Source organism: Acartia tonsa, chromosome 4 (assembly GCF_053477335.1).
Source record: "Acartia tonsa isolate MP-2025a chromosome 4, ASM5347733v1, whole genome shotgun sequence".
Taxonomy (NCBI): domain Eukaryota; kingdom Metazoa; phylum Arthropoda; class Copepoda; order Calanoida; family Acartiidae; genus Acartia; species Acartia tonsa.
Genome location: NC_137263.1, coordinates 8527303 through 8549187, shown reverse-complemented (window position 1 = coordinate 8549187; position 21885 = coordinate 8527303). Strand labels below are relative to the sequence as shown.

Here is a 21885-nt window from a genome sequence, read left to right as displayed (position 1 = left end):
TAAGGGAGGGGGCGGAAGTGACACTTTTTGAAACCAAAACTAAAAGTCAAAGGAACTCAACTAAAAAAAGAATTACAGCTCTGAGATTTGAAATGGCATTTGCTTTATTGAGGTATAATATGAAACTGTAAAGAAACTGCGTTGGAACCGCCGCTACCGCCGAAAACCTCCTTTTCCCGCCGAAATTTATTTTTGCTTTTTCTCGTCAAATTAGACAATTTAAATCATCTGAGATAAACTTTTTTTTCATAAAAATTTCCCTTATATTTTCACTTGACACTTTAATATATTTCAAACATGTCTATATTAAAATTGTCAAGTGCAAATATATTGATCGGCATCATACTTCTTGTAAAACTACACTTTTCTTCTACTGCATTAGCAGCCTTCCACTTTCCTGTCGTTCCTTATATTTGCACTAGATTTAGCGAGAAAAGGCAAAAAAAATTGGCGGGAAAACCACTGTTTTCGGCGGGAGCGGCAGTTCCTCTTCTCAGTTCCATATTATACATCTTTAAAGCAACTGCCATGTCAAATCTCAGAGCTGTAACTCTTTATTTAGTTGAGTTCCTTTGACTTCTAGTCATGGTTTTAAAAAGTGTCGCTTCCACCCACCCCTTTCTAAAGTTTTCAACATTCTGCACACTTCAATGCATTTTAAAATTAAGTTTCTACATCAATTAAACAAATCTAAATATTTTTATACTCAGTTATAAGAAACCAGTTCAGTTCAGTAAACCGTAATATGCATAGATACATAGAAAATAAATAAAAAAATTTGAATGCTTTCAGTGTAGTGTCTATATGAAATGTAAGCGGTAGTTTTAGAGTCGCTCCGTCACAATTTGATTTCCATAAAGGTTAGCTTGGGAGGCAAATAAAAAACGGCATCAAATTGTAACGAAGCAAGTCTAGAACCAACCTCAAATGTAATAATGATGTATTGTAACCATGTTATTTGTACTGCTGTTGAAAGATTTAAAGATATATTTGTGTACATGTTTTTACGTTGTCATTGTGACTTCTGAAAGAAAACAATATAAGCTTTTAGTAAACTGTGATTTTTTACTTTAGAATAGTTATTTGGACAGGCTGAAGTTTCATTATTAATTTCAGACCAGCGGCGCTAGCAAACAGTTTAGTCTTTTCCTAAGACAATAGTATCTAAAGTTAGTCTAGTAGCTTACCTTTGTTGGGACAAAAATGTTTTTACCTACTAAAAATTTGAAATTATTTGTGAAACCGGTGGTGCGTTGTTGCATGATGAAAATTTTCGTGTTTTTCATACGGTAAACCCTTCAAACCGTTTGGTTATTCGCAGACCAATTTATTTGTCGTCATTTTAGTTTAGATTGGTGTAACATTTGAAAACTAACCGTAAAATGTCTCTTATCAGGAATAAGGTATAGCCAACAAGCAAAATGAATCTAAAATAATATTTGGGGGACAAATGGAGAGGTCGTCAATTTTACGATGTGATGCCCCCGAACGACAGCTGAAAAACACGTATAGGTTTCGTGATTTTTTCCGAATTAATTTCGTTATTGGTATAAGCTGGTCTCCTATAAAAGTTCTAAAGGCAATAATAAATTTTATATGCCGTGACAACCAACTCTTAGATTTAATGACTGCCCCAATTTTGTTGAGCCAAGCCATTACCCCTTTGACCCGCGATTGTGGCTCAACAATTAGAGTAAAACACTAGAGGGAGAAAGGGTTAGATAATTGTATCTCCCCATCGCAACCACCTTGTGCAACCCTATACTATAGATCCGTTGCTTAACAATAACATGTAGTGCATCTGCTCGTCGACGGGGAGGTGATAGGTTAGAATCTCACCCCGACACTTCGTCATAACTAAAGACGTTAAAAATGGTTCCTACTTCTGCTATGTCCGGTGCGCGACATAAATAATAAGAGTGGGGGAAATGGCTTTGTCCAAAACAGGCGCAACTCATTAACACGCACAGTTAGGACTTCTCAGACAAAGGTCGTGCAATTAAAGAGTTGGTTGTCTGATAGGTGTTACTTAACCTAATACCCTGGGAAATATTTGGCTCCCCTTCGTTAGCCTGAGTTGTTGGACCTGACGTTTAAGTGTCATAGACTGCAGCCTCGCCCTAGTAAGGTATCCATTAATGGCACACCTCTGAAATGCACCTTTAGTCTACCGGAGACATGCTTCTGATTTCTTACGGTAGGATACTTTCAATTTATGTGCAATTTTATTTGGACTAAAGGCGAGCAGAAGGTGAGTGTATAAAGCGCCCTAAGGTTCTACCCCCTTTGACAGTAGTATACACCCTCACCAGCCAAGATGGATGTCGAGGAAAAAGTCACACCACCCTTGAAATTAGGAGGGGTGTATTTACGCGCCGCCAATTGACTAACAATACATTTGAGAAAGTTTTGACATTTATCAAGTTTTTCCCCCAACACCTTGGGAAAATCCTCTGCACGACATTCATTTGTATTTTATCTTATGAATGTTCATGTCAATATGTTATATATTTGTAAACAAAAGGGTTGGACAGAGATTCTCATCACAGAGTAGCTACGCTACGTAACTCGTTTATTTGCAAATATCAGATGTTCATATTTTTCAAGGTTTTCTCATTTAAATATCCTTTAACTTGCGTCAGAATAATTTAGATCAAGCAAATATGCAATGGTGGTTTTTTCAGTTGTTTAACCCAAATCAATCACAGTAGAATGTCTGTCTGGCGTATGTATTGTATTGTAAATTTGCACATTTAGAAACCAATTTGGAGAAATTACGCCATCTACCTGCACGCAAGCACAGATACTTATTTTTAGTATTTTAAGGATAATAAGAGAAATTTGAAGGGGGGGAGGACTATGAAATGGTATGACTAAAGAAGGGGGAATATTTGATGTACCGTAAAGAGTAGTCGCGCGCAAACACACATACACAACTACCTGTCCTAATTAAACGTCAGTTGGTTTTGTACGTGCTCTGACGTGCGTTTTTATATACAATATTTTAAAATAGTTTAAAATAATAATTATTACCCTTTAATAGTTATATTTAAATATAAAAAGTAAAAAAAATGGAACGGCGAAAACCGTCGAATTCTAAACCTGAAAAAGTGAACATGAATCCGAAGGAGCCCATGACAAAACTACAGAAGCAAGTAACAGCATGGATGAAGCAACACGTACCCACAAAACGAACAAAGTTTCTGTACAGCCATGTTGTGGATTATTTCAGCGGGAAAAAGGCAATTGACATGCTGATGGAAGAAAGTCCCTGGGCCGAGGACAACAATAAAGCACAGAAACAGGATTTTGTTTTTGAATCTCGTGAACAGTGTGTCGAGTTTCTAGACCTGCTGTTACGGTACAAGATGTTCCATCGTGCCAGGAAGGTTCCTGTGACGGAGGAGAGTGGCAGGAAAGGGAAAAAGAAGGATAAAAGCGACTCAGAGGATAACGGAGCTGCCAATCAGGAACAGGTAATAATCAATCTTGCTTTCCTTAATATAAATCAGTTATACATAAAGGAATATTTTCTGAATTATGGACGACAGTGTCTTCTATACATCTTAGTCAATACTTTATATGTAACTTACTAATAATTTTAAGGTTCCATCTGTTGCTTCTAAGACATTATGAGTAGCTTCTATGTTACTTTTTTATTCTTGATAAGTAATTCTTTATTTGTGTCTTCACTAAATAATTGTTAATGGTCGTTTATCCAATAAACTGATTTTTTATATTTCCATCCTTTTTTTCAAATTTAACCCTAAATTAGATGTGCCATAGACACACAAAAAATGTGAAGAGGCCTTCTCCCCCAATCTCCTACTCTCTAAAACTCTTACATGTTTACATGTTTACATTTATTAGATTTTAAAGATATTTTGATCCCCCCTCCCCCTCAAAATCTGGGGACGGATTTATTTACCTTTAATATGTAAATAGTACATCCAGAGATAAAATATAAACCCAGAATCCTTGCAAAAAATGAGTATAAAATTTTTGGCTGGCTTAATAAATGTTCAGGTTGATGATGCTGCGGCAAATGATGAAAACAAACAAAATACAAACGAGCTTGAATCAGGAACGATTTGTTGTTTATTTTACGAGCATTCCTAGCACACAACCTACATAATATACTAATAATAAAGCTACTACAAATCTAACAGTTATTTAAAATCAGACAATAAAAGTTAATTAACTTAATCCATGGCTTTATCAAAAATAGGGAAGGAAATTATATTATAAGATTATTAGGGCACTCGCTTTTACGTATACTTGTATAGAATTCATTAAACATTTTACATATTTTGACATAGTTTTCTAAAACATAGGTAATACGGTTTCTTACTGTAGCTTAAGATATTGATAACTTCAATTGAGCTTCATTTTAGGAAAGCTTCACTAAGGCTCTTGGATAATTTTAGGCTTTTCATTTTATATTTTAGCTATGGGATGATTTTAGGCAATTTTTATGCCCTCGTATACAAAGCCCCTAGATGCTAATATCTCTTAAGTATCGTTATTTGAATAAATAAATCTACGCTTATTTTCCATTTTTGCTAATGGCAGTAATTTTTATCATGTTCCCTAACCTGATTTAGTAGCATATGTACGTTTGCTGAGGTAAAAACAACAAAATGTATTTAGAGGAGAAAAAACAGAAAAAGCGAAAAATACGCCTTGACATGCACTTAGATCAAGTATTTGTAGACAGCACAGATGCCTTTGTATGGCTGTATGACCCTATCCCGTGGTACTACTGGATTGCCGGCGGCCTCATTGTTATAGCTGTCATCATCTTGTGCCTGTTTCCGCTGTGGCCGCGTAAAATTCGCCGCGGTGCCCACTGGATGATGTGGTTGGCGGCCTGCTTCATGGTTGGTGTCTTGTGTCTGGCCTTAATAAAATATATTCTATATTGGACCCTTTATCTTCTTTCAGGTACAGTTTTTTTTGTAGCCCTGCATTAGGGTGGGTTCATATCGGAATTAGACAAAGCTATGCAACAGATAAAATTAACCTTAAAAACATTTCTGACCGAAAAAGAATTTTAAAAAATTGAGTTTTAGAACACGACCACATATAAATATAATTCATTACTTATTAGTATGCAAAGACGACATTCAAAAAAATTTTTTGCATCAGAACTATGGCTTCATGGTGCTCCCTGGAAAGGCCTTGAGGAGCTGAATCAGGAACTTTTGTCCGTTTCAAAATATCTCGTTCCTAGCCTTAGAAATCACTAAAAAAACAAAAAAATTTAAGGTTTATTGAGAATTGTCCAATTTGTAGAGGTTTTTTAGATTTTCTCAGGCTAGGAACGAGATTTTTTTAAACGGACAAAAGTTCCTGACTCAGCTCCTCAAGGCATTTCCAGGGAGCACCATGAAGCCATAGTTCTGATTCAATAAATTTTTGACTCTCATTTACAAATAGCTATACAATTGAATGTCTGGTCGTCAGCGGTTTTAAGACTTAAGATAAATTTTAAATCATCCAGATGTGTATTATATCTATATTATATAAATTGAGTGCAGATCCCCGCTTTGGCCTCAGAAAAAAAATGTCCAAAATCGACCCACCCTACCCTGCATCCTTCTTATTAAATTCATGTATCTCGTCACTGCCACATACAATGCAATCCACTACACACGAACCTGATTCTAAATTAACGATATGAATAAGTTTTTAAGTAAGTCAAATGTCTCCCTTTCTGTCCAAATGCCCAACAGAAACAAACTCTTTGATTGCAAGACCGTTGTCTAAAAGTCCTAGTTGTGTATGGTTATGATTTACGCCTGTTGTGAACCAATGTATTCCCTCTACTATTAATGTCGCTCACCTGACAGAGTAGCAGTATGCACCATTTTAACGGAATTTAAGACGTATTATTGTGTCTCATTTACAGTATAATTATACTAGCGGCTACGCCCACTAGAAGCCTCTAGGGGCACTGGTAGGAGGGGGAATGTCGACCTCCTCCCATTTTAAATTCGAGTTTCAAGAGTTAAAAAATATTTTTAGGGGGGAGGGGGGTGAAGACGCCCTCTCCAAAAATAGTTTAAAACCTTCCCAGGACCTATAAGAAGCTCCACTGTAAAAGATAACTATATCGGTTCAACGGTTAGCGAGATCCTTTGGGACCGACAAAAAAACGCTTACTACTTTATACAATGAATTAATCATTAATCACATGTGACAATAAATCTCAATCTGGTTGAAATTCATAAAAAGTTCGACGGGTTGTTGCGTCTAGGGTAAATTTCTATTTCCAATTTCTTTAAATATACCTAGTCGTTTAAAATAATCAGAATATTATTTGTTGTTCAGGATTCAAGCTGAAATTCTACATGCTCCCTAACCTGACAGAAGACACTACCTTCCTGCAATCATTCTGGCCCCTGTACAAGTACAAGTACACCGGGGAGGTGAGGAAGGATGATGATGATATGGGCTCTCACAACAACACAGTGTCGCCATCTGAAGAACAAGAGGTTGCTCTTAATCAGGCATGAAGATCATTTTGTATTATTCTAATGCTATTCGCTGCACCCCTAGAGGCCTTGAGGTTGGGAGAGGGAAGAGGGGTAGTCGATCCACGCACTTTAATTGTAATTTTAAAAAGGAAAGTTCTGACACCCTTGTACGAAGTTAAGTCAAATAGTGTTTTTTTCTTTTCTAGAGGCAATTCATTTTGGCACCCTCCCCAAAAAAAGTTATAAACCTTTCCAGAACCTATAAGACACTACGTTGTTAAGGAGAACAATATCGGTTCAATGACTAGGATCCTTCGGTACAGACAGACTCAAAAATCCTGTAACTTTTGTATAAGGATAAGTGTATTTACTCAATGTTAGTATTAAGATAAACTTAAACTTAACCATTTTTTAAAATCTATAAATGATCTTATTAAAAGGAGGAGGATGCTAAGAAGGCCCCTGAAGAGAAGCATAGTGACAGTGACAGCAACGAGAGTGCCAAATCATTTGAATTTGTTGAAAAGTGCAAAAATATCTAAATATCCTCACAAAAATGTTGTTTATTTAAATTTAAACTCTTCTTTAGGAATATTTAATTTTTTTTTAATGCATCAAAGATTACCCTTCTATTTATTATGTAGGTGAAAAGTATTGAAACAAAGAAATAAATATTTGAATAATTATATGTTACCTACCGAATCTCTTATTTGAATCTCTGACTTATCTTTCCACGCCTATCCAGAAATGGATTAAGACAAAGTTGATAGTATCCAACGCACCATTTTCTTTCAATTATTAAAATTTTATTAATTTTTAATCTAGAATATTTTGCTTAATGAGAAACTTGGATCATTTTTCAACAAAAACAGCAACTATAATGGCTGCTAGTGACCAAACAGCTGAAACTATATTATATTATTTCAGTACAAAATTTTAACAAATATAAGAATGCATACAAAAAATAAATTTTTAAAATAAGCATTTTATTTGTAAGAAACTACATCCTTTTTTATTACTACGATGGTGTAGGTTGATTTCAATCAATTTTACCTTTATCCACTTCGAGGCACCAATTGTCAAATTTTTTATTGCTTGTCAGGATTATGAAATATTATTATGAAGTTTAAAAACAATTTATACCTACCCAAAATTTTGTAAACAGATTATATACCTAGTTTTTATTTTGTTTATTTAAGAATAAATTTGTTACCTATTTCATAAGAATTATTTTACTTTTAACGAGAGCAAGGCTATTCTATAAATAATAAAATTAAGATTGATTTTAGGTACTAGTAACTAGGAAGGTGGTGTTATCCTCCCACAATTGGATATAAACTTCCCTAGGACTACCCTGTAAAGGAGAACTAGATCGGTTACCATAATCCTTTGGTACACAGACACACATAAATACTGTAACATTATTTTAAGAACATACCTTAAAAAATGTAGATTACAATTTGCAAGTTGATTTAGTATTTGAAATGCTATATTAAAACAACGTGAATATGAATAAAATTTTCTATATTTATTTTCTCTTAATAACAAACAAGTAATATGTAAATAAATAAATATTGTGTCTTTAATACCACCAAGTTTTCTTGGGAACCCTGGTCTCCTCAATTCCCATCTGCCTCATGATATCCATCTCGAAAGTAGCCAGGGATGGTTCATATGTCACCTCTTCAACCACATTTGGTCGGGTGTCCTTTAACTTGTTGAGTTGGTAACCTGATTTACTCTTGTAGTCCAGTGTTTCTTCGGATTTTGTTGGAATTGGGATTTCTGTTCCAGTCCTAAAACACAAATAATCTGTTAAAAATCAAACTATCTAGGCTTTTATAATAAAAAATGTTACCTTATATTTCTTTTTTTTTTGGGGGGGGGGGGTGTCCCACACCCAAAGAAAATAGTTATAAACCTTCCCGGGACCTATGAGAAACTACCCTGTAAAGGAGAACCCGATCGGTTCAGCGGTTAGCGAGATCCTTCGCTACAAACAAACAGACAGACATCGTTCTACTTTGTATTATAGATGTTTTAGATCAAAAGCCTAAGAAAAAGAGATACTAACATGCTAAATAAGGGGGGGGGGGGGTTTTAATGCAACCATCTCGTAATCAGTGAGCAAATGGCACTTAGAATTCGAATTTCCATCTGAAATTTTGCATGAGTAATCCTTGGTAGGTCTATTTTCCCTAAATCGAACAAAAAGTTGGAAAAGTAGCGGCTAACGGGTGGCGGCTCAGTCATTTTTTTGATATCTATATTGCAAATTAGTCACGAAACCTCTCTAAACATAATACTCTTTTCTACTCCAAAACGCTATAAAACGGTTCTACACGGTAGCTGTTGGTGCTAGAAGTTTTAAAAATGGTTATTGCTATCATTTAACATGAATTAAACCAAAAATATGTTTTAAAAAGTTGATTCCTACGTAATTGATGATGGATTTACCCTGAAAATAGGCTAAAAACGGCTTAACGGCTGAGCCGCTAGCCGTTACTTTTCCAACTTTTTGTTCGATTTAGGGAAAATAGACCTACCCAGGATTACTCATGCAAAAGTTCAGATCGAAATTCGAATTCTAAGTGTCATTTGCTCACTGATTACGAGATGGTTGCATTAAAAACCCCCCCCTTATATTTATAATTTCAAGGTTCAGAACCAGTTAGATAGTTTCCACAAAAAAAAAAACATTTCAGTTCAGAAAAGAAAATAATTGCAAAAATTGAATAAAGAATGTAACGCTGTAAAAAAAAGAACGATCAAAATGACCAGCAGATAAGCTTCACCAATAATAAGTTTTTCAACTCCTCCCTCTATTCCCCCAGCCACTTTCCAATTGTGAATAAAAACTTAAATATTTACCTCATAGAAACTCTAACTCTTTCTCCCGACTCTGTAATTCTCCATTGGACCTCAGAAGGTTTCTCGTCGGATGGATCGACCAGCTTAATGTCACGTGTCACCAGCAAAGGTTTCTCTTCCATCATAATAATACCCGGAAAGTCCTCGTTACCACCAACAGACTCGAACTTGCAGTTCATAGCCTCCACTGTCACCCAGTTACGCTCTTGAACTATCATGTTTATGTAACCCTAGAATTAATAAAGTATATTTATAAATAGAAAGGGAGGAGTAGGTTGTGCTAAAATTCCGTAAAGGTGTGAGTTTCAGGCCTAAAAACAGGATTAGAACGATAATATTCACTAAATATGTGTATTTCTTATTGAAAAGAACTATAGACAAAAAAAAACATTTTTTTAATTTAAAAAAAATTGTTAAAAAACCCGGAAAATTCATCGAATGCTTCGCTCATGTCTAACTGACAATAATAACAAAATTGACAATTATAAAAAAAAATTATTGGAAAGAGTTTAAAAAATTACAAATAATGCCAATTATTTCAAAGATACCTACTGATTTTTAAAACATTATTTTATTGTCCATGGTAATTCTATGTATTATGTTAATAATTAATTTTTGTCAGCTTGACATTAACAAAGCTTTGGGTGAAATTTTCATGCTTTTTTTTAACAATTTTCAGATAACGTTAACTTAAAAAAAATCATGTCTGTAGTTTTTTTCAATAAGCAATATACATATTTAGTTAATATTATCGTTATACTACTGTTTTTAAGCCTTAAAACTCACACCTTCACGGAATTTTAGCACAACCTACTCCTCCCTTTATTAATTTGAAAAAAATAATCACGACAAACTAGAGAGGGAAGGGGGATACCGTTTCTTAAAACTACAAAAATTATAAAATGTTCTATTTTGTAAGTCCCGAAAAATGCCCAGTAAGCTTAAACTGGGAAACCTCCAACTCCACAGTCTACTCCTGCCCAAAATGCTTGCTATAAATCAAACCAATCAACTGAAACACAAACACCAAACAAATTTAAACATTATCATTTTAATTGTGTAGTTAGTCATAAATATTTTACATGTATAACTGCTAACCCTTAACTTACTAACACGTTTCTAATTTATCATTTTTTTTCGTATTTTACTTATTATATGATGTATGATTATTTCTGTAAACTGAATAAATCATTTCAACACACACCATTCATTGGCTCTAAACGTTAGAAATATTTATTAACATATACGGACTATATTAAATTCATGCCAACAAACCCAACCTTATGTTAATCTTTAAGATAAACGTTAATTTTAGTTATGTTCCACCTCTTTATTATCCTTGAACTCTGTATTGTTTGCATAGTTGTTAATATCATGCTATTGTTATTTCAGTATGGCTTTGCAAGCGATTGATATCCGCTGGATTAGAATCGGTTCTAAGTCATACTTTAATTGATCTTTCATAACCTTTCATGTTAAGCTGTCTATAATACGATACGAACTAATTTCATATAATATTAATCCATTGTGCTTCAACATTATAATACCTGTTTTCCCTTATCTGTCCCAGTTAAAATTTCCACCCTGTCCCCTCGGAACCACATCCAATTCTCAGCTTTTATTGGTTCAACAATAGGTAATTCTCCACTGGTTTTGAAAGCAGGATTCCTCATCCAAAATTGAGAGGTCCAAGGCCGGTCCATTGTGTGTCTTTTAATTTCGTTGTTGATAAACATAGGCTTATACCTAGACAAGAAGAGTAATGTTTATAAGTAGCGCAGCATTAAAACAATACATCATACACAACTTAGTATCAGTGAGAATAATTGATAGAAAAGAAATCGAGAAAATATTCTTATAAAATGGCAAATTACATGTAAACCGTACTAAATCATATGGAGAAAAACAAGGAGTGGGGAATGCATTGACAGTAACAAGGTCGAGGAACAACTAATAAAATTGATTGGTTTGTACATGTTTCATTGAGGCTCATTCTAAATAGTGCTGTACTCATTTCAAGCGTGCATTCTATAAAGATAAGATTGTGCGGCTTATTATTAACTATGATTAGATTGCGAGATCTGACATATCGCCCCCTTTCCCCTCAATATGATAATCTATTTAAGATATATTTAAAACTTACTCTACGCCAAAAGGAGATTTATATTTCAATTTTGATGATTTTCTTTTTATATATCTCTGGGGTAGGTTACTGAAATCGGTTGTATACTCGCCTGGTAAATTTATATTAATTTAGAATTTTAATACATCGACCTTAAGGATGGGGGGTCGGGAGAGATATTTTTCAACATGTCTCTCAATTTTCAAATTGTGAATATATTTACTAGGAATTGATAGAATTTAATTTTGTTTGCCCGCAACCCCCTTCTTTGGGTAGTTTTTTTTCGAAAATAAAAAAGGGTTGCACCGTGTGGACTATTCTTTAATGGGGAGCTTTTAAATTGTCTTTCCAATTTTCATCTCCATTTTATGTAGAAAAATAATAAAAATACAAATTATTTTAATGCCAAAATCTAAAATAGATACCTATTGAAAGAATTTCAACAAAACAATTCAACCAGTCTAATTCGGCGAAAAATTTGGATAACATTTATACAAGGCTGTTTATAAGAAACTATATTTTAATTTCTCGTATTCATTCGAATCCGGTGGATAGGAACCGGTTCTCATCCATACGAAAAAACTATGTCTAGCATCGTATTATATCCAGCTTTCTACGAATATAGAAATGTACAATCATAAGATTAAAACCAGTTTTTTTAGCCGGCGCCTTCGGCACCTCGGGGCTAAAAAAAACTAGTTTTAATCTCATAATTGTACTTTCTATAACCGCGGAAAGCCGTTTATAATACAATGCGAGAAATAACTATTCTAGCATTCCATTTGTACAAAAACTTAGTTTTACAGCTTGCTAGCACATAGAGATTACAACCACCCCACCTCCCTCCGATTTTATATATAGGTACTTTTTCGGTAATTAAAAAAATGTTCTCGTAATTGACTAAAAGCTGACCTAATCCAGAATGTAATGGATCATTAACTCCAGGTATTCGTCTGGCAAAACTGCACAATGTTAGTCTCATTTTCTCTGAAAAAAAAAAAAATTATCACAATGTATAAAATAAAATGGTAGAACAATAATTTAGCATTTATTAAATAGTTACGAGCAATTTCACCAATAAATAATGTATAGGTATCACATTTAGGCACTAGTTGAAAAGGATATATTTTAGGAAGACAACTTTCTTCCAAATAATCTCAATATAAACACATGCTAATATTTCTTTCAAGGCTTTTTACAATTCAAATATTACGGAAATTTCGCCAATTTTGGAATAAAATTCAGAATCTCCAGTGTTTATTTTGGAAATAAACTACAGAATCTCTAGCGCAGTGTTTATTCTTTTTTGGTTTCAGTTTACCATATTTGGTATATCTCAATTTTGAATGTGATTTATTGCCCTTTGTGTTTTGGTCTTTGGGTACTTTGTACCTTGAGCTTCTTACAGTTTCTTTAAAGTAATTTCTCTTTCTTTCTTTTTTATTTGACGAGTTACCTTTTCTTACAGGATATCTTTCATGTGTATTATGTAGAAATTCAAAGTGTGATACTGTACCGTCCATTTTTGGCATATTTTTTCGCCGTTTCTTATTTGGTGGAGTAGAAAAATCTCGTGTAAATGAGGATTGAAATTCTGATTTTCTCTTCTTTTTGATCTTAGGGGTATCATTTCTATTTGATTTTCTATCTTCATTTTGCTCTTGACTTAATTCAGTTGTGTTAACGGCATCATAACTAAACACATAACTTATTATTCACTCATTTAATAAATCTTTTTCAAGTTTCAATTGAACTATTGAGCAACCGATATGCTCAATAACACAAAAATGTTTTAAAAGTAACTAACAAGATTATTTGAAAATTAACACAAAACAAAGAAGACAAAGTATAGAATTGAAAGCCTCAAATATTTATTGGAAAACAGAAGACTTTTCTGCGCAATAAAAAAAATTACAACCAACTTATATTGTACGATTGTCCAGTTTGGACAAAACTTAAATAATACTTTTTAAAAAAGAAAATATTATTATTTTTGTCCAAATATTTGTTAGTTATTTTTAATAAATTCACGTTTATATTCAATTTTGTACATGGTTTTGCACATTATATAAAGTTTCAATCAAATGTGAATGGGTAAATGCCAGTCAGTATGGCTTTCAGTAAATTATTAAAAAAGGCATTGATTTTAATATCTGGATAATTTCTAAAATCATGCGATTTTACTAAAAGCCATACCTACTGACTTTTTGGACTTTCATAAGTTACAATTTTATTTCAGGCTAGCCAGGCAGATTTGTCTATCTGGATTCTATTCTATACTTTATCTTCTTTGGAAATAAACACATGACTTAAATTTTGTTTTTTGTTAAATTTTTAATTATTGCAAAGTCAATGATAGTAGACTATATGAAAAAAACAGGAAAAAAATCTAAATTACCTTTGTACAGAGACTGGTCTAGCCGGGTGTTTAGAATATTGTCTGTGTCTACATATCTCCACCAGGTGACCACGGCGGCCACAATTACAACACCACTGCTCTTTTGGTCGCTTGTGGCTGGCGGTGTCACGTGGAATTGCCACAGGTGAACTGTCTTCAATGAAATCAGCTGTTTCTGTAGTTGTGTTGTGATACCGTCTCCACAGGTCAGGACAATAGCTCTTTTTATGTCCGGAAAATCCACATTCCTAAATTTTTATTCTTAAATCATTTATCAGTGTCTGTAATTTATGTACTTAATACCTTTTAAAGCATTCAATGAAATGCATTTTGACACATTGAACACAACCAGACATTTGATGCCATTAAAAACCCTAAACACTTTAAAATCGTGGTCGCACAATTTTTGTTTGTTTAATTAACAATATCTAACAGTAACCAAACATATTCACCCGAAAAATGCTTGACATTGCTGCCGGAAGTTGCTGAACATGCTTAATCACCTTTTAAAAAATTAGTAAACTAATAGGTATTCTTTAAATATTATAGACAATACCTTGCAAGTAATACTATCTAAGTATTTACAATTATGGCAAATATCTCGAAACATATGATCAGAATTTCCACAACCAAGACAACGAGAGTTAGGACATCGTTGATCCCTAAATAAGACAAGTTAAATAATTTTAATCACTAAATTGGGGCGGCGGAGGCGGGTATCCAAATTTTAAAAACTGAACCAAAACAAGAGCTACAGCACTGAGATTAGTTAAAGCAGTTCCTTTAATAAAGTAGTTTAAAATTGTGAAAGTGAATTGAGGTGCTCTTCCTTAGTTAAGAGATAATGGACTCAAACCTTTTTTTTGATGAATCTGTTATTTCTACAGCTACCTAAATGTTCTTTTTTAAGGGAAAATTTTTTTTGGAAAAAATAACGTGGACTCTTATGATTCCAAACCGTCTAATTCAGCGCTTTTAAGGAAATAATCGTTAAAAAAAATTAGGCTTGATTATCTCTAAAAACCAAGAGTAAAGCACCTAAAATAAAATTACTGGCTCTTCATGTGAAAAATGTCTATAATTCGCCCTCTACCCCTCTTTTACGTGCTACATTACAACGTATTACTATTTATTAGACATTTATAGAATAAAAATGTTAAGAAAATAAAGCCTTTTTGATTTTTGCTTCACTTAGTTTATAACATACCTATGACCAGTTCCTCCACACATTGAACATCTAATCTTCTTCCTCGGCTCTGGACAATTTCGAACATAGTGATCTACAAAAATATCTTAATTATAAAACATGATACCTATGTGACATTGTCACCTTCAGTGAGCAGGTTTTTAATTTATTGGGGGTAGACTATGCAATGTGGCAGTTAATTAGAACTTTGCTCAAATATCGGGGAATTAAGTAGGTATTTAGTGACATGTCATTGATTGATTATATTGATCTAGTGCAGTTCTGGTAAAATATTCCTAGAAACTTTCACAAAATCTATGATATTTAAAAGCTGCTAGTTGCTAAACGGCTGAACGTACATGTTATACCCGCACCGCACATCGCAATATGCACGAGAAGCCCTTGATAAGATAATATGGAATAGCCTAGATCCAATGATAAATAGGGTAGGCTTGACTGAAGAAAACATACACAACATATGTAATTTTGCGCATTTATGTGCGCTACAGGATACCTGTGAGTGTGCATTTTTAAGTAATGGCTATTCCCGATTAATTGTAGACCTTCTTTTACTGGTTGAAATATTGTACAAAAATAACATATACGTTGAGCTGTTTGGCCCCTTGTAGACTTTAAAGTTCATAGATTATTGGAGGAAATCAAAACCAGAAAATTTTAATTATAGATCCGATTATACATATTATGCATTATCTTGATTTAGAAAATTTAGATCTGGTGAAAACTTCGTTCGCACTGGTTATTTTCAATTATAACTTGAATTACCTATGCTGTAGACATTTTAAATTAACCTCCTTATTAATAAATATTAAGTTGTAAAATTATTGTCCAAAAACAAGCACATCAAATAAAAATGTACATTAAGGATCGCTAAAATAGTTTAGATTATGCGATAAGAAGGTTGTTTGTCTGATATATGTCTAAGATTATACAAGGGCATACTTTTTAACAAACTAGGTAATTTTTAAGACCTATAAGTTTATCCAACCCATCCCCGTAGTTATTAAGTTTAACATACCAAATTGGTTACAGTTGCTACATCTATTTCTGCTAAAGTATCTGTTATTCCTTTTTGTTTTGTATATATCTGACATGTCAAGATTCCAAGCTTCATCACAATTCCGTGTTTCTTTAAAAATATCATCTAAAAACAAAATATTTATAAAAACATTTACCACAAATGCATTTTAACATGTCGAAAATTGAACATTATTGTACTTCATCAAAAGCAATATTATTAAATATAAATCTTTGCATCACAAGGTTAGGAAATAGGCCCCGCAGGGTTACAGCCTCCTAGAAATAGGAGAAAAGCTACTGTGAAAATATGACGCAACCAGTTACTTCGTTTTCTTTCCATGTTCCAAATTTTTTAGTGTTGGCCAAACCACGCTACAATATAAAACGTGTCTACTTCTACTATACCAGGCATTATTATATATCATTAAGTTAGTTGTTCTAGACCATTCGAGCTTTAAAAAAGGATTAACATACCTACAGTAATAGTCAGGTTTTTGGCGTTGATTTGACAGTAGAACTGATTCATTTCAGAATTCCATTTCTCTGGAACTATTGATGATTTCCTGTTTAAGTCACGTAAATCATCTTTCCTAAAAAAATACCTATTGATATCTTATTATATAAAGTAATAAGGTTTCTTTTTGTCTGATATATTAACTACTGAACTAATTGAAATCTCCTTTGTAGGGAAATTTTGAGGCTGTTTTATTGATAGATTTAAACCTAAGGTTGGTTTTGTGCTATTTTACTGCCCCAATATCCCTTTGAATACAGAGCCCCTAGATGCAAGGTGCGCAGATATAGAGCTAGTTTCATAGAAATAGGAATCACCAAGTCTTATTACCTATAGATTAATTGTAAGAAAAAAACAGGTTCAATTTTTTTAGCGTCAAAAATTGACGCTTACGGGTGGTAGTTTCAAGTTTAAAAAAAAAGTTTCACTGATTATTGAATTTTACTAGATATCTAGATTAATTTTGAAATGTTTTCATGAGTTTTATAGTCCATGAGAAGCCAGTACAAGGTTTTAAATGATTATATAATATTTAACATTTAGGACAGATCCACGGAAATAATGCGGATTTTTTTTTTAGTAAATACCTGATAGAAAGGACTTTATCATTGTTATGAATATTATAGTTTAATCCATCACTTTCAATTTCTTCCTCATCCGACAAGAGCTCACAATCAGAATCAAAATTTTCACTAAAGTCCGACCCGTATTCTGCTACGTAAAAATCTCTTTTACTTCGGTTTCTATCTTTGTTCAATGTTAATGGAGGTTTAGAAATTTTGTTTGATTCACTTCTACTACGGTCTAATGGTACTTTGGGGGGTTTGGCTTTTGCCAGGGAAGATTTTTTATCACAGAAAGATTTAACTGATTCAACCTCACTATCGCTGTCAACAGCAATAATACCCTCATCTATTGAACTATCACTGTCCGAGCCACTCGAGTTAGAATTGTAAAATGGGTTTTGCGTCAACTTTCTTTTCTGCAACGTTTTCGGTTTTACAACTCCGATGGTACTCTAAAAAAGAAAATAATAGGTATAAATAGTTTAAAGGGAAAGGTGACAATACTCTCTTGGACGCTCATGAATGACAAATAAGTAAAAGAAAAATAAAACCAGTTTGATATATTCTCTATAATATCACCCCATCGCGACAAAAACCTAAAATAAGGAAATTAAACATAAATTGAGGAAAGAAGAAGAGAAGGGTGGGGGGGGGGGGGGGGGAGACATTCAATTTGGTTGGAAATTATACCACCTTAAATAAATCTTAATAAAACAATACTGGATCATGGAAAGAAAACTAAGTAGTCGATTTCTTCTTATTTTAACAGTAGCTTTTGATTATTATTTTAGGTCAGATTAGTTAAATGATAATGATTATGAAGGGTTAGGGCCCACCACAGTGGCTATAAATGGGAGAAAAGTTCATGTGAAAATACGATGAAACCCGCTACTTCGTTTTCTTTCCATGATCTACAATACTAATATACTAGCGTCTGCGCCCCTAGCATCTAGAGGCTCTATATTCGATGAGATATGGAAGGGCAGAAAAATAGCATAAAACCATACTCAGGCTTATTTATAAAAATAAAATAGACTAAAACTATCTCAAGGCCTATAAGAAGCTTCCCTCTAAAAAAAAGAACCATATCGGTTCAGTGGTGAGCGAAATCCTTCGCTACAAACAATAAAAGCTTAGTACTTTATATTATAGGATAGAATGCAAACGAAGAATAAAGACTCAAAAGAAAAACGAAAACTACCTTTTTAGGTTTTGTTAAATCTGATAAATTTCCAGTCCCAGATTTTTGCAAATTGTTTTCAATTTCATTTTTATTAAAGTTGCTTGTTTCCAGGTTACTTAGATGTTGTTCTTCCTTATTCGTCGCAGAATTTTCTCCAAGAAAATCTTCCTATAATGAATGATATATATTAATAAATTACTGATCCTCAGTATGTTGTTCTTGAATATGACAAATATAGCTTAGTTATCAAGAATATCAAAAGAAAACAATAAACGTTTACCACACCGTTCATAAGGACACAAATATAAAAGTTTGTGATAAAAAAGTTTGCGTTTCATTATTAGGATTGTTAGCATAAATTACAAGAAAACCTTTCAACAATAATATTATATACAGCAATAAAAAGTAATCTATGATGATTAAGCGATGATTAGGTGACTAATTTAACAATGAAATGAGTAATGACTGGTTTTAAAGTCTTTGAAAGGAGCTTTTTAATCATATGGCAAAATATTAAAAGTATTCCAATTATAAGGTGTAAAATGCAAATAGTTTTCAGAGAAAAGATGGGATCATTTCTTTACGTTCAAATGCCATTTCGTAGTACTTCCAATTAAGAGCATATTTTAATTAATTTTGTTCATTATGCTAAAAATTTTTTTTATCAATATCGCAAAGCTTTACTTTTGAATTTCTCTTGGTGAGACTTTGCAGAATTTGAATTTACCTCATAATGATATTGACTGTACAATCTGGCCTCAAGCTCAGCCAAATCTTCCATATCTGAATCTTCCCCCTGTGACCAACTAGAAGCTTCATCATGGTGGTCACCAAAACACCAATCTTCCTCTTCGTCCAACATCTTCCCTTCTGAAACCTTCATAAAATCAACAATAGTTTAATTATGGCACTTTGGAAATGGATGAAACTTTGTGTATAAGAATATATGAATGCCCATACAATAAAAAACAAAACCAATACAATATAAAATTACCAAATAAAGCATTTTGTTAAAAAAATTATGCTTTGCCCATATATTACATATTATATATTGTACAAAAAATAGAAGTATGTACATTGTACATCGATGTACTAATTTCACAATTACATTTTAACATTATCATCACAAGTTATAAAAAGATTATGTATTTTACTACGGAAGAAAACTTTAATAAAGTCTGCAACTGTTGTAGGTTGAAATTTAACAAAATTTATTATTAATCACTAACAAATATTTAGTGTCGGCACTGGCAGCTCTGGTTGAAATTCTGAGCATCAGAACTCGACAAAGCAGTATCGTCAAAGAGGCAACATGTACATTTGCATTGTATTGCACAGCTTAGATATCCATAGAAAATTGATCGTCATCCTCGTTCTTGTGGTTGCTATCACCCTTGTTGTTCTCGGACACTTTTTTGCCCTCGTTGCCACCGCGACCCATAGTTACTCCTAAACAAAATAATGTTATTTTTTTTCTAGAAAATATCCCAAAAATATGTAATGTAATTCATAATATTTATATTGAAGTTATTAAACCTTTATACTTTATTATTTTGATTTTTTATTATAAAAATCTGGCATAATAAGGGAGTAATATTAAATCAAAGATTTCTAGTAATTTAAAAAACATGTATTTGCATTTTTTTTCAGGCTCTGGAAATAACACTATTTTTATTCATAGACGAAATAGCTAATTTTAGAGTGATAAAATTTACGATCAACAATAAGGCCTGCACGCTAATAAGGTTCTCTTCTGTGTTCTATTGAATACTATTGCTAGTTTTTACCTGGAATATCAGGAAGATTTTTAGGAGGAGTCTTGGCCAATGGAGAATTCCTCATGTTCATGAGAAATGCTCTCTCGTACACAATCCTGGTGCCGCCTGGGGTGGTTCCAAACATTGTTCCTCCAGGTGTTGTGCTGTAATCTGCGGGCATATCCTCCTCGCTGGTGATGACAACCCTCCTAGGAATATCCTGAGCTGCTGCAGCACGTGCCATGGGGGACGCAGACATTATGATTCTGAAAAAAAAATAATTTAATGGGATATACCAACATTTCTTTCTTTTTTTCTTTATTATTACTAACCTAATAACTTTGTGTCCTATATCTAAAATAGTCATGCTGAACCAAAAATACAGATGTCACTCGTATTTTGAGGAAGGAGGAGAGTTACTCTTGTAATGTAGTAGCTGCACTACTATATAACATACATAAAATGATGATGTTTTCACATAGGTAATATATTAGGGTGCCTACAATTTCTAAGAATAGGAAACTATAGTTCATGAAGTAAAATTGAACAATTATGATTTAAAACGGCTAAACAAACACTGGATAATGATATAGGAACCGGCTTGGATTTCCAACATAGTCCTAAATATTTACGTCTGTATTTAATTCTTTACCCATCCACTTTACCGATATGGTTCTCCTTTGCAGTGAAGCTTTGAATAGGTCCAAGGAGTGTTTATTATTATATGGGGGGTACGTGTGTATCCACAGGGGATTGTACCTAGAAAACTATCCCCACATAGAAAAAAGCTACATTAATGCTTTTGCTACAAATTTTGTAAATATCATTTTTTTAATTTTTCCTTTTGCCATGTTACTCAAGCAAAACCAGATTATTATAGCCTATGTAATTGTATATACATATATGTTTTACTTGTAGTACTACATTATTGCACAATATTACTACATCATCCCTATAAATATGGTTTTAAAATGTTGTTTCAAAGCACAAGAGCAAGAAAACAAGAAAAATTCAATTAGAATTGTTTGACCACTTAGTTAATGTACTATTTACTATTGACTTCATATCTAAAATTAAATGGTGGACAAAAATAAAATTAATTTGACATAAACAAAACCTGGCTAGCTAAAGTCAGTAGTTTATTTTTGTTAAATTTTCTGAACATAAACGCTATTATTATACAACAAAAAAGAGGAAAGATTTACAATATTAAGATTTTACATTTTACACGAATAAAATTGCGTTTTTGACAAACAAAATTAGCACGTGCGGCTTTGTGACTTGAATTTGAACTGCGCAATACTTTATTTACCTTTTTTTCCGTCTGCCAATTGAATTTGTACTTCTTGAAAACTGGTTTTCGCGCAATTTGGGAATAAGATCTACAGACATTTTAGGATAAAAGCGGGATTTTCTCATTTTAAGATTTTTAAAGAAAATCTTTGTTTCCATAAAAAAGGGGCATAAAAAAATTAGAAATGCTGTATACGAAATTTGTAATAACATACTATTTTTTATGAATATTTATAACCCAAAAAACGAAATGTCTGCTTTAAATGTCTTGAGTACGAATAGAGTCGCCATCTTTTAAAATATTTAACAATAAATTCTAAAACTATCATAAAAAATTTCGTAAGCTCCTTGCATTTCATATTTGGGAAGTTTACAAATTTTATTGGCATACGAAAAAAAATTATTATTATTTTTATATCTGGCAACCCCAAATACCCCTCAACTAGTAGATTTTAAAGGTTGTCAACTTTTTATTTTA

The 21885-nt window shown here is 32.9% G+C and overlaps 4 protein-coding genes across 4 annotated transcripts; 1 reads left to right on the top strand and 3 right to left on the bottom strand.

Moving 5' to 3' along the window:
• The first annotated feature begins 2949 nt into the window (after positions 1-2949).
• LOC145315930 (translocation protein SEC62-like) lies at positions 2950-7165 on the top strand. The gene is made up of 4 exons (XM_080156097.1): positions 2950-3395; positions 4653-4944; positions 6334-6512; positions 6920-7165. Exons 1-4 carry the CDS (start codon positions 3072-3074, stop codon positions 7019-7021), a joined length of 897 nt encoding a protein of 298 aa, XP_080012223.1. The 5' UTR covers positions 2950-3071; the 3' UTR covers positions 7022-7165.
• Positions 7166-7992: 827 nt separating this feature from the next.
• On the bottom strand, positions 7993-12511 carry mRpL24 (mitochondrial ribosomal protein L24). Its single transcript, XM_080156095.1, has 5 exons — positions 12385-12511; positions 11494-11584; positions 10898-11096; positions 9351-9580; positions 7993-8275 (listed from the first exon to the last, which is right to left on the bottom strand). The coding sequence occupies exons 1-5, from the start codon at positions 12452-12454 to the stop codon at positions 8062-8064; spliced, it is 804 nt and encodes a 267-aa protein (XP_080012221.1). The 5' UTR covers positions 12455-12511; the 3' UTR covers positions 7993-8061.
• Positions 12454-19240, bottom strand: LOC145315926 (uncharacterized). Its single transcript, XM_080156094.1, has 9 exons — positions 19085-19240; positions 18376-18525; positions 17196-17626; positions 16569-16684; positions 16093-16218; positions 15078-15150; positions 14427-14532; positions 13871-14118; positions 12454-13167 (listed from the first exon to the last, which is right to left on the bottom strand). The coding sequence occupies exons 1-9, from the start codon at positions 19238-19240 to the stop codon at positions 12714-12716; spliced, it is 1860 nt and encodes a 619-aa protein (XP_080012220.1). The 3' UTR covers positions 12454-12713.
• Thor (eukaryotic translation initiation factor 4E binding protein thor) lies at positions 19226-21432 on the bottom strand. Its single transcript, XM_080156096.1, has 2 exons — positions 20145-21432; positions 19226-19806 (listed from the first exon to the last, which is right to left on the bottom strand). The coding sequence occupies exons 1-2, from the start codon at positions 20479-20481 to the stop codon at positions 19697-19699; spliced, it is 447 nt and encodes a 148-aa protein (XP_080012222.1). The 5' UTR covers positions 20482-21432; the 3' UTR covers positions 19226-19696.
• Between the last annotated feature and the right edge of the window lie 453 nt (positions 21433-21885).